This window comes from Ammospiza nelsoni, chromosome 4, assembly GCF_027579445.1.
Source record: "Ammospiza nelsoni isolate bAmmNel1 chromosome 4, bAmmNel1.pri, whole genome shotgun sequence".
In the NCBI taxonomy this organism is placed as follows: Eukaryota; Metazoa; Chordata; class Aves; order Passeriformes; family Passerellidae; genus Ammospiza; species Ammospiza nelsoni.
In genome coordinates this window covers 73,002,030-73,015,870 of record NC_080636.1, presented here as the reverse complement: position 1 = coordinate 73,015,870, position 13,841 = coordinate 73,002,030, and the positions used below count along the sequence as shown (strand labels likewise).

Here is a 13,841-nt window from a genome sequence, read left to right as displayed (position 1 = left end):
TAAAAGCTGTATTCAGCTTAAATTGTAAATATTGTTGGTATACCTTATTAAATGGCAACTGGTTGAGGTTATATGGCAGAGCTCCTGTTCAAACTTTAAGTATTTATACATGCAAGGCAAAATTGCTCAAATTGCTTCTACAGCAATTTGAATTTAGGTAACCATGGAAACTAAAGTATATTCTGAAAATAATCCATGGGCTTCAAAAATGCACTCTGCTGGAAGACTGTGAATCTTTTACTTAAAACAAAGCAAAATGCAGGTAAGGTTTCTAACTTCCAAAACTATTGTTAAGATTAATTCTGGGGAACTTCCTCCATGTAAACTCTTGCTCATCCTTAGGAAGTCATTGCTACTGGCTCTAGCCAGGCTCTGTTACACTCCTTGAGACACTGCATCTGGTTACTGGGACACTTGAAAAAGCCAAGGGCATAATTAGGTGAAGCAACAAGTGCCAGTCTATCCAGCACACACTTTTAAAGATTTATCTATACGGAACAGCAAAAGCCAAAGGCAGAGGCATACTTTTAAAGGGTATCAGTTGCTGTGTTTCTTTCTGGTGAAGCCTCTCCAATTTTTAATTTTATATAGGAAATAACAAAGAACTACAGGATTTTCACAGCCTCCATTACTGTCTCTGCTAGAGAAGTATTTTTATTTATTTAATTTCTCCATTGTTGCTGTAAGTTGTAGCACTAAATTACTATCACTGATAGATGTGAGTCCTGATTTCCAGAGCTCAGTTGTGAGCTCTAATTACCAGCTGTCACAGTTTTCAACACCACTTCACCTACTCATATGTAAAACATAAATCAATATGGATGCTAAGAACATCATCAGCATCAGCCTCCCAGTTTCACTGAAACTGATGGTATTATCCCTCAAAGTCTTACAAAACTTTATTGAGAAAAGTTACTTTCAATATTTGATTTGGGAGTTCATCAATTTCTCCCAGGGCACAAGCAAAAGATAACTAAGAAAATGTGCAGTCAGGTGGTTTATACGGTGACCTATGTCTCCAGACTAGAAAATTTTAATATTTTTCTGGTTCACAGCCTACCACAAAAATCAACAACGGGCACACAGAGAGCCAAAGGCTCAACCAGAGTCACTTTTTGTCACAGATGAAATACATACAAGAGAAGATGAGTAGCTGTAACTCCTTAAGTACAATCTGTAAGTATTTTTCAAGTCTCACAAAACTAGTTTTGACCAACTTATGAAGTGCACAAACATACTGCATATGTTACAGTTATCATCACATGGCTATCATTCAGTTATCACTTCATTGTATATTTAATCCTTCTCCTCAGCTACACTTCTGAAATTCCATGTTCTTAATAAACAAACTATTATTATTAACTTAACGAATGCAAATGAAAGCAAAAATGAACTTTGGACTCCAGGCAGGTGTATACAGTGAAGTCATACCTTCTTAATTCATTCATAACTTTAAAAGCTTTCTTCATGTGCCATGGATTTACTGTAATAGGACAGTGAATTTCAGTGTTATCATCTTTCAGATCCAAGGGCTTCTGATGGCAAAGTTTGGTACATCTGGAAAGAAAGAGGAAAAAAATAAACTTAATACTTCTGTCTAATCTCCAGTGCTGTTGCTTCTTACTTCGGCCACCTTCGTCTCGGGGAGAAGAAGATTTGCACTTGAAATTTCTCCTTTACTCCAAGCAATTTTAGTTTCCCTATTACCAAGGGTGTAGGGGAGTAGGTAGAATTCCCATGGAAGTGGAAGCAGTAAGTTGGTGACTAATAGTAGTGACATTGTCAGAGGCTAACTATATATTAAAGAAAACATAAGGATGTTTTCTGGTTTTGTGAATATTATTTTATTTAGTGGAGAAATAGTCTAGAATACTTCCAATAAGCTGTGAAGTGAGGGCAGAATCAGAGTTTTGGGCACTTTTCACCTAGTGCCCTACAGATCAATGGCAGAATGCAGCAACCATCACCCCAGTCTCTTACTGCCTTCACTGCCTGTCAGGTAAGAGCTCCTCTCTGCCCTTCTACCAGGACCTCAGTTACTGTTTCACACAGCTCCTGGTTCTCCTCTTACTGCAAGTATCCATGCTTTCCCCAGCCACAGCACAAGAAGTGGGCGACAGAAAAATTGTGTACTTTTGTAGATTCACTCAATGTTTTGAAAACCATAATGCACATAAGTGACCAGCCTTTTAATTTTTACTCTCAAAACCCCATTCCAAATAACAAGAGAAGAACTAGGCAGTGTGAAAAATCATGACCTCTAGCTAAAATTAATTCTTTCTGTAAGACATACCCAAGTTCTACAGACACTAACTCCTGTAGAAAAATCATGATCTACACTCCTCAGTCACTTGGAGTGTCCAAACAGCAAGCAGACTTCTCATGCCAAACCAAATCAATGAGTTTCCTGTTTACAGTCACAACGTTGTTCTTACAAAGCAAACCGTGTTGCTGTAGCACTTAGAAAATGCTTAGCATCAGTGATGCCTTATTCTACAGTACTGCAACTGTATTCCTCAACCTCTAAACTGGAAATAAGCAAAGGCACTGAGAAGTCATTTGGTGGGCCACAAACCCTGGAATATCAACAATCTGACTGCAAGTGAAAATTCAGCCTTACCAGCGTTAGGTAAGCACAGTCAAACTGAGAATATTCAGTGACTCACATAATTGCAACCTCTCCTCTACTATACCTGAAACTTTTTAATTGGGCATGTCTAATGAATTTAAAAGAAAAAGCCAACAATAATTTAAGATTTTAACCTAGAACTCTAAGTTCTATGCACTACAATTGTGCAAAGCCAAGTAACTGGCTCTGTTTTTCATTATCCCAACACTGGCTACAAAATTCTGGAGCAAAGCAGTACAAAATTGCATCAAGCAACAAAGGAATGTAAAAAGTTTCCATAAAATTAACCAAGTAACGTCCATCCACAGAACTCTGACTACAACCAACTTACTACAGTGTACCACAAAACTGATACGAATTAAAAGTTTCATGTTCAATTTTGAAAATTATACAATTCATTACTGAAAAAGGACAAATGACAGAAATTCTGCATCAATCAAAAAAAACCCCAAACAAGTTACATGCTATTCAGCACATAAATATGCTAGTTCATAGAGGTAAAAGAAAAATACTTTCTATCTAGCAAACTCCTTTAGACTGAAGGTTACTTTTCTACATTACGTGACATATGTTGTGATCAGAATTCCAAAAAATTATAGACAGAAATCAATGACTGCAGAAAACATTCAAAACACCAAAGACCTATAACCAAGAGACCCAGCTTTTAATTATACCACTGACCTATCAAGTTCAAGATAGAACACTTTCATTGCAACATCCCAAAGCAATGCATCAGATACTGATATCTATTTATCTGCATATATATACAGGCTGTGTACACACCAAATACAGCTATGCAACGAAAACAAAAGTGATCGAGTTGTCCGTAAAGAGCTGCCAAGCAACCTGGATTAGATGGAGGAGTTCACTTGAAGCAGAAATTAATTTGCTGAAGTTTCATTTGTTTGTCACAAAGGGGGACTTTGTTTTAAGGTAATGAACCCTACAAAACCATCAGTCATACGCCTTCTGTTTTGGTAAGCGCCACTCTGCCTGAAGTACTGAGGTCTCTCTTACCATTTCACCCACAGGGCCAGAGCTGTCTGCAACTGGTTTCTTTCAGTTTGTTCTCAAGAACCTCACGCACATCACGCCTGAAATCTACCTACCGAAGGCATAGGATGAAGTAGCACGGAACCGGAGCCCGTGAAAGGACTGAGGAGGCCAGCTGAGGTGCAGCTGGACATGGTTGCCTGGAATGCATCGCCTGGGCACTGCCACTAAAAAAGATGCTTAACTAAATAACCAGAAAACCGGGAGTGAGATAAGCACGACTGCTGAGTCAAACAAGGAGTAATTTGGGACCACATATGGAGAAAGCAGAAGGAGTGAGGGGGAGGAGGGAGAAAAAGCCCGCCTGTCCGCACAGGCTGGAAGGCACACGGGAAGGCGGCGGGGCGGGGGTGCCGGCAGCGCTGCCCGCCCGCGGGAGCCCCGCGCCCGCTGCCCCCGCCGCACGGTGCCCGCAGCGGCACGACCGGGCATCTCCGAGCGCCGCGCTGCCCGCAGGAGAGCCGGCCGGGCGGGCACCCGTTCCGCCACCAGGTCTCCGACACGACCCTCCCGCCGGCGCTGCCCCGCGGCCGCTTCCGAGCGTGCCCCGTCCGCAGGCACCGCTCCCCCGGTGCCGAGGGGCCCGGCGGGGCGGGCCGGGTGCGGAGAGCCGCGGCACCTCCGCTCGCTGCAGCGCGGCCGGGCCCGCCCCGCCGCCCCAGCCCACGGACCGCTCAGCGCTCCGCTCCGCGCCGCCGATCCGGCGCGCTCCGGGCGCCCGGCTGCCTCCCCGCCCGCCCCGCCGCCGCCGCCGCCGCACTCACACGGGCGGCAGCAGCATCTCCATCGCGGCTCCGCTCGGGCTTCCTCCGTACAACGCGGGCGCGGCGAGCTGCCGCCAGCACCATGCCAGCTGCGCTGCCCCGCCGCTGGTGCGGGGAGCGGCTGCGCCCGCCCGGCCGAGCCCCGCCGCCGCCGGGAGCCGCCGGCGCTGCGGCTTCCGGGTGCCCGCCCGCGGGAGGGCGCGGCGGGGACGGGCCGCTCTGCGCAGGCGCGGCGGCGGCGGGACCCGGCCCGGCCTGTGCGGCGCCTCCTGCGGTGGTGGCCGGGGCTCCGGTACCCGCGGTGGGACAGGGGCGCCTCGCCGGAGTCTTCCGCCCTGGAGGTGGGACAGCCTCGGCCAGGGGCTTTAGGAAGAGGAGGCTGAGGCGCCGCTGCCCTTGCTGAAAGAAGCCTGGCCTCCGAGCGGGATGAGCCGGGGTCTAGCGCCCAAGTGCGCGTCTCCCGTTTCCCAGGAAAGCGGCGGCTCGGGGCGGGCCGGAGAGCGACACCCGGAGCTGCCCTGCGCAGCCACACGTCCCGCGGAGCGCCCGGGCCAGCGTGTCCTCAGCGCCAGCGAGGGTGGCTTGGGGTGCTCGCGTGGGACACACAGGTGCTCTGTCCCACGGGGGAAAAAATAATTAAAAATGAAAGCGGTTCCAGGTCTCCTCAGTGAGACTGCCAGTGAGAAAATCCAGCAGCAGGTGCACACCGTGAGGGACATCGCAACTTCTTGGCAGGCCAGCCAAGGAGCTGGCCCGGCACCACCAGCTCATGCAGGTGGTTTCTGCTCGAGCAGGGGCGAAGGGAAGAGCAGAAGTGGCGTCGGCACGGAGGAGTTGAACAGGGTCTAATTCCCTGTGACCTGCTGGGTGTCATCGACTTTTATTTGATCAGTCCAGCAGGAGCACTGCCGCCCAAAAGAGCTGGCCTGTGTTTTGCAAACATTGCTGACGTTGATCATTAAGTACTTGAATTGTGGCTCAATGTTTGCTGAAGTAGCCTCTGTGATACAAAATGGCAAAAAGGAAAACGAACCGACATCTATTTCAAATGTGTCTTTGTAAACAACACTAATCAAGAATCTACATTTAGCAACTTTTGACTTGGGGCACTAGGGAATAATTTACTGTACTTAAACCTCTGTAAGTTATTTCCAAATTTTGAAGATGGTGTAGTGGAAAATGGATTTAGCACGCTGGACACAATTCAGATATTTAAATCTGATTGTGTCTGTAAAATTAAAATGCTTTTTCACTGGAGTAAAGATTTTAAATAGTAGTAGTATCTCTAAACAAATAAATCTACTAATAACTGACCAACACTATTTTTCTAAGAGCGAGAAGAGTTTGAGAGCAGCATATTTCAAGTAAGACACAAAACAAAATGGCAGGAGTGTTTTGGGTGAAGTCTTATTATAGACGGATACTGAAAGCCTTCACCAGTGTTTCTAATAAAATCACTGGCTATTAAAACTAAATGTATTTTAATCTGTTATTTTCATTTTTGCCAATCTCCAGTAATACTCCTCCCTAGGAAAATGTCATTTTAGTTTTCTCAGTTTACCAATCCTCTTTCACTACAGTGATGTTTGATTTGGGAACACTTCAAAATTTTTTCAATGGGTTACCACTGGAGGTTTTTCTAAATTAAATAATCACAATTGGCAGTGCCTGTTTTTATGAAGTCTGTGCTTTGTAACTACAGAATTTGTCTCTTCTCAAAAGACAACTAGATTTGCCTCTGGGTTGTGTTGAAGAAGACAAGGTACTTGCTAAAGATTTAAATACATACCAAAACTTGCTTGCTGGGAAGTCTGCTCCAAAGGAGCCAGCCAGAAATAATGCTGTCTGAAATGGAGGTTTAAAATTCAGCTGGCTCCACATAACAAAGCATGTCCGAGGTCTGAGTTCATAAGCAGGTATGGCCTGGGTAGATCCGAGAGTGGATGATGTCTGTCGCATCACACTTCCAGGTTTCTATAATTTAAACTCCTGGACACATCACTTTGTAAGACAAGGATCCCAGCTTCTACTGATCTGTAAGACCTAAGTGAACTCTACTGTGTTGTGTTTAAGGGTCCACATGAGACCACTGTGAACTTGTCAGCTGGTCTGGAAGCTGAAGGGCTTTGTACACTCTTTGCATATAGATCCTGCAAGTAGGTAGGCAGCTGCAGATCCTGCTCCATGCTAACACGGCAGAACTGTTCAGTGATGTTGCTGTTGTGGTTTAACCCCAGCCAGCAGCCACACCCCAGGCAGCCACTCACTCACTCACTCCCCCAACAGTAGGATTGGGAACAAAATCAGAAGGCTAAAAGGTAGAGAACTTGTGGGTTGAGATTAAGGCAGTTTAACAGGGAAAGCAGAAGCTGCATACACAAGCAAAGCAAATCAAGGAATGAATTCACTGCTTCCCATGGGCAGGCAGGAGTTTGGCCATCCAGGAGAGCAGGGCCCCATCACATGTAAGGGTTACTTGGGCAAACAAACATCATCACTCCAAATATCCTCCCCTTCCTCCTTCTTCTCCCCACTTTATATGCTGAGCATGATGTCACATGGTGTGGGATGTCCCCTGTGGTCAGCTGGGGTCACCTGTCCTGGCTCTGTCTCCTCCCAGTCTCCCATGCACGCTCAAATTCCCCACCAGCCTGGCCATAGACAGCAGAAATGGCCTTGGCTCTGAGCAATCCCTGCTCAGCGATAGCAAGAACATCTCTGTTATCAACTCTGTTCAGCACAAATCTAAAACACAGACCCACGCCAGTCACTGTGAAGAAAATTAACTCTACCCCAGCCAAAACCAGTACATTTATTCTTAACATCAAACATTTCCAACCTGTGACTTCTCTCATTTTCTTGCAGTGTTGTTTTGGCTTCAGAGCCAAATGTTCAACATTAGTTCAGTTAATTTCTGTGATGCAGAGCATGAGAAAGAAACAAATAGGGCAAGGTTCAATTTTTTTTCCTGAAAATTATATCTTTATAGTTCGGTAATTTCAAGAGGAATAGAAGCAAAAATTACTTCATCCAAAATACATTATGTGGTTATGGCAAAACAACCTGTATCTCTAACCATGAGAAAACATATCCTTTAAATACAATGCCTAGATTTTTATGGGATTTTGCTTGATCCAATACCTCTTCTTAGAAAAGAACTTTCAGAGAAAAAATTTATTTATATATGTCTGTGGGTGTATGTATGTAGATTTGAAAGGAAATGGGCTATGTATCTTATCTATGATGAAACAGCTGTCATTTTTGTTTATGCTGCAGTGTCGCAGACATTTCTCCACAGAAATCCTTTTCTTTCATATTTCTGTGTCTTCGGGAGCCAGAGGCCCCCGAAGAGAAGGTAAACAATTATTATCAGCTGCTGTGGAATGCAATAGGATTCACCTTGATTGGCTCATTTTCTATGTTTATAATTAAGGGCCAATCATCAGTGCAAGCCAGGGGACTGAGTCCCTGGACACAACTTTGTTGTGGATTCTTTTCTATCTATTCTTAGCTTAGCTAGCAGCTCTGCAAACCTCTCTCTATATTCTATTAGTATAGTAATAATGTATTATATATCATATATTAATAAATTCAGCCTTCTGATCTAGATACAAGATTCACCGTCTCTCTCTCACCAGCAGCGACCCACTCAGGCCGCTGTAATATGCTGCAGCAATTCAAATTACTGCATTTACTGAGAAAATTCCCTGTCATGTTTCAGGCTGTTCCTGTAATAATTCTTAGCACTTTCCCACTTGTTTTAGTGAGTTACAAAGAATGTGGCCAATGCTTACTTAGGATCACACGGTTCTTCAGATCTATTGACACTAGAAATACTTTACTCGTACAGAAACCCCAATACTATCCATCAATGAATTGCATCCAGTGAAAATGCAGTTATGCTAGCAGAGCTCTGCTTGCTAACAAGATAGTCCCACAAGTTACACAGCCCTACAAACAGAATAACTAATGCTGGTAAAAGTCAATGTGACTGCATACATACATGGTGGTTTATTAGCATGTTTAAGAGATCATGCTCTATGCTGACATGGTCACCTTAGAAGAAATCTGGTTTAGGTTTAGCCATAGAGGACTCTGATATAAGTTCTTACTTATTTTTAAATGACAAATATAGGCTAGGAAGACATCTCCAAGAAAGGACAGAATATAAGGTCGTAAGAACATTTGCTCTTGTTTAAGATGTTAGAAGTCATCATTCCTGAAAGATTTGGGTAGAATGCTTATGAGGACATGCTGCTGAGGTTGGGATTCTTTTCATGAACAAGGGAGAGGAAAGGAAGGGCTCTGCAATTGAATACTTAAGTACCTCTCAGTACTCCTATTGCTTCAAACAGAAAAATAATGTGCTTCTTCATTTTGTTAGCTTTTAGATTATCCATTATATTTGTATCCTACTGAATTGAGTTGAGAGTAAATTATGTACAAAAATCTATATAAAGATAAGTATGCATTTATCCAAAATACATGGGGGCACACATGCATTTTTTTCCCATGCATTTCACCCTCAATAACTCAACCATCCAGCAGCTGACCTTTATGCAATCTGGGCACCTGTATCTAAACAAATCCACAAGGACTTTTGTGGAATTCATAGCAGGACTTGAGTTCAACACAGACACCAGCTACTACTACATTCTTTTGTCTAAGACACCAGCACTAATATCAGCATTAATCCAGCATTGCCTAATCTTAAAAGGCCTCACTCTAGTGGAAGAGATTCCTTTTTCTTGCTTCAGAAGCATGGAATATTTAAAGTTTCAGAGAACCATTGAGCTAAGGACATCAATGCAGCTGAGAAGAATTACACTGAAAAGTAATGTGAAAAGGAAATGCAAGAAAGTGCATGCAGCAGACTGAGAAAGGGACCAGATTGCAGAGAATATGTACTGGAGAGTAGGCAGAGAGAGAAAAAATAAAACATGTAAATTGGGATTGTGAAATAAGGAATAGCAAAGCAGCTGCTATCGAAGAGAAATTGTACTGTGACCAAAATCAGTGAAATACAATTAAGCATGGATTAAAATATTTTGTCTTTTCTAGCATTTATTTTCCTATGTGAACAATTACTGAAGCACTAAGAATAACACATACTTAATGAAAATAGGTGAAGGAATAAGATTTTTTCTGTAAAATTCATGGACCTTATAATGATGATGATGAAAATGAGTAACTATGAACTGGTTTTTTCAGTGTTCAAGACCAGATACAGTGTAATTTCTAAAAGGACTTGATATGACACACAGTCTAGTAAACAGATCTAATCCTATTTCTGGAAAATAAGGCCACAAAAAAAGCAAATGATATGACACTTTTGAATTCTACTTGATGGAGAAGCCAAGTCCCTCTGGTCAGTGCTGTGTTCCTTCTAGATTACAGCTTCCAAAAGAAAGTCCTAGCTGAAATAAGAGTTACAAATGGAAGCAAATGTAGGTCATAGCCATGATTCATATTTGTACTGCAAACTACAAAGATTCCAAGTAGATATCTTGTTGAGTGGATCTAAAGCCCAATGCTACAAAGTTATATATATTTCACATATGAGTGTATTCCTGAGATAACTGTGAAAGAGATGGAGCAATTCCTGTTCTTGTACCTGCAGACTCATGTTGTTTCCTGTATACTGAATAATGCAGTCAGGTCTCTATACTGAGTGGGTTCCATTCACCAAATCAGAAGAAATCCCATCAATAATTACCAGATTTCACCTTGTAGCCACATTACTAGTTAGACATGATGCAAAGGTAGCAGCAGAAACCTGCAGCAAGGATGTTTTGGAAAAAGTTGGACCAAAGCTGATGAGGAGTTTCACCCTTAACACAGAATTATACATTACTGAAATAAGTTATGCACCATTTTTGAGTACAGCCTACACCAGGAAAAAAAAATATTTGCAACACTTAGTTTTTAGTGAACAATGCATCATAAGCAGTCATTGGAGTTTTTCCCTGATGATTTTACTTTATGCGAGTGTAGAAAAGATTTCTGTTTATTGTTGTGTTCTGTCATCTTGTTTAACTCGTCAAAACGTTGTTTACTTGAAAATGAAGCAAAAGTCATTTTCTTCACAGATAATAACTGTAAGGTACCTATTACATGCAAGCCCATCAAAGTCTGTGTACTTCTCCTCCATCATGTTCCCACTCGAACAGCAATGTTGTGAGATAGCGCTAACCAGGTCAATCAACCAACACGCCCCTTTCTCAGAAGAAAACAGTTACAGCTCATAAATTAAAATCACATTTAAACAACTGATGTACTGCCATCTAGTGCTTCCTGAATGCACAACGAGACAGAGAGATGGACTCTCCTGGGTATCCAGGATTGGCCTACTGCAAACCAATAGTAAAATCATCAATTTCCTCCAATCGTGCTCATTGTGAGCTTACCTAAGAGCAGTAATTGGGAGCAATTTACACTGTGAAAAGCAGCACAGTATGCTAAAGTAGTCAAACTGATTATTTACTTTTTCATATGCATATAAACAAGACAGGAGGAGCAGTATTTGCAGAGTGCATCACTTGAGGGGACATTCAGTGAAAATGAAAAATGCTGTAGACTGGGAAAAAGCAAGTGGGATATATCTCACAAATTGTACAGATTCTTTGTTGTACAAAGAGGCAATGAAAACAAAACCATTAAAATACTAAAATGTTATATTCAAGGAGGTATACCAATTACAATCACATAGGTCTAGTTACTGCACATAATTTTTCAGAGAGGATGTTCATAGAAAGTGAAAAGCATATCACGCTGCTGTTCCAGAAATTTAGTTTATCTTCATTTGGAGTAACCTTTTCTGTGTAAGAAAGACTAGAAGTATTTATACTTCTAGAATTTATAAGCATATACTCATTGTTTAATAAAATAGCTCAGGATCAGTACTTGTAGCTATACAGAATGTCTATTAAAATTGGACTCCTAGTAAACTGGAAAAAAAAATAAGGGGAAATTTAAGTCAAAGATAAAGATATGGAAATGTTTAGTCCAATAATTCTGGTATAAGGAGGTACTCACAGAATAAGTAGCTTATTATGGTGTTTCTGGAGTAGAATTTTCACTGGTATCAAGGACAGTCCCTTGCCAGTATTTCTATGCAAAAGAAGATTGGGATCTGGATTAATATACTGAGGTAAAAAATTAGGTAACTTCAGAACTTAAAATATTCAAAAGAATATTTGTTGCAATGCTAATATTTAACCATACAGCCTAAAAAGTTAGTTTACACAAACTAGTTCTTGACAAGTTAATTTTAAGATTTTCAGAAAAACTGTAGAGAAAACTGAGAAAAAAAACTGTGGGGAAAAACATCAACTGATTTTTCCTTGAAATTTCATCTTTCTTTATTTCAATTTTGTCAGTAGTTTCCCCAAGGTAATTATCCTAAACATACCTCATTTTTAAGAAAATCACCCTAGAAAGCATATAATCTAAACTGAAATATTTTTAGAAAAAGCTCTGTGTTTCCCTTTATATAGTTCAAATAAATGCTTGTCATATTGTGATAGCTTTATAACAGAATGTAAACAGAAATGTGATTTTGAAAAATCAGAAAAAAAAGAAAAAAAAATAATTCTGCAGAGGGAGTACTTTTCACCCTGCAAATTAGGCATTTGCTTAAGTGCTAATTTAAAACTCAAACTGATCTTCAGCACAAAGTGAGATACATTGTGATAGTTAATTCTGAACTTTTATACTTCTGGTGTGTAATTTTAAAAGTAGATATGAAATTGAAAAGTTGTATCCTTTCTTTAACACCAATTTATTTGCTTTTTAATATATCTAAGAAATCAGTAAATTTTTTTTAAGTAATCAAGAGTGCCCATTCTGTTTTTCACAATTTTTCTCTTTGCTATTATTTCACTCTCTGTCTCATCTGCATAAAGCAGTCCAAATTCTCTCTACAGCCATATTATCTACCCTTTTTCATCAGTCCTAACTCTGGAATTCATTATGGACATTTTGCAGAATCATTTTACAAAATCATTTGTACTAACAGATTAGCTGAAGTAACCCCTGGGCACACTAACCCTCCAGCATTCAAATTTGTATATTAATCAGTGAAAGACTGAAAGAGTCTTTCTACCAGTGTAACGTTCTTCTCTTTTCAATAGCTTGCATTTAAAGGGCACAGATTTTTTAATGGGCATTTTACTCAGGAAGCAAAATCTGCATAGCAAATGGCAGTTTTTGATTACATGATTACCATGCACAAATAGCCCCGTGCTGCTCAACACAAAAAGTTGATTTCAGATTTTCACATCACTTACATGATGTGAAAATCTGAAAGTGTACAAGGAGCGAAAGGTTCCTTTGTATTAAACATATTCAGCAGTGAACTGTTTTTTTAACCTCCAGGGGATCTAAAAAATTTACAGGAGATTGAAATAAAATGAGTACTTCTGAAGTGTCTGCAGTATGAGGCTGGAACATAGACTGCACTTACTACAGTATGGCTTTCAGGATTATTACAGCCAATTCATGCAAATAAAATTTTCTACTATTATTTTTACCTTTTCACTTCCCATTTGTATTTTAAGTAATGTTGGGATCTGTCACAACCCCATATTCTCCAAGCAGAGACTGTGTTCTTTACATAGAACTGAATGCAGTTTAAGTACTAATTGTACTTGTAGTATGAAAAAAGAAACAGTAATGATAATTATATCTTATAGCTGAATGTGAAGAAGTTTGTGAGCTCAATCCTGTTTCCATTCATGCCAAATTTTATGTGAAACTGAGAAGAAGAAAAGTAGATATTACGTCTCTTTGTGAGGATACAATTGTGACAGCTAGTCCCCAAATATTGTAATTATTACTGATATGGCAAAGGTAATGCCTAAGTAGAGCATTTACTCCTGTGCATCTAATGCCTAAGTAGAGCTTTCTCTAAGGGCAGCATAGCATTGTTGGGCCATACTACATCTTTTTATCTTACCCTTAGCAGATACTTTCATCATTACTGAGGGAATTGCAGTGGAAATCATTTAGGACCAGGCCATATCATTGTCTGTTTTAGACCGCCCAGCATTAGATCATGCTTCAGGAGCCAGACTTGCAAGTTTGGATACACTTAAATTGCAATGTCTGCAAAATCTGAAGGAAGATGGAACAGATGGAATGGAGTAGAAGAGAATGTTACTTTATTAGAACCTATTTTCATCACTGAAACCTCTCACTATAAAAAATACTGTGAATCTAGTAATTAAAATGATAGATCAAAACCAAAGCAAAGATTGAGTGATCTAGTAAGAACAAGAGCAGACTACTACTATAGAGATTACATACATGTTTTACATTAACCAGTTGAAACTGGCAATCACATACTTCTGAATATGTTAACTGATGTTATATGCAGTAAGTATTTATGCACTTCA

General features: G+C 40.8%; 1 protein-coding gene across 4 annotated transcripts in view; it reads right to left on the bottom strand.

Moving 5' to 3' along the window:
• KLHL2 (kelch like family member 2) overlaps positions 1-4,642 on the bottom strand; it is a 54,078-nt gene extending 49,436 nt beyond the window's left edge. For 3 of the 4 annotated variants that reach the window (XR_009418278.1, XM_059469876.1, XM_059469877.1), the window contains exons 1-2: positions 4,447-4,642; positions 1,432-1,557 (exon numbers count right to left, since the gene is read on the bottom strand). Coding sequence is in view for 2 of the 4 variants with exons in the window: in XM_059469876.1 (XP_059325859.1) it covers positions 1,432-1,557; positions 4,447-4,469 (149 nt within the window). In the remaining 2 variants the exon portion in view is untranslated. The remainder of the gene's footprint in view (positions 1-1,431; positions 1,558-4,446) is intronic. The other variant, XM_059469878.1, reaches the window with a different exon arrangement.
• Between the last annotated feature and the right edge of the window lie 9,199 nt (positions 4,643-13,841).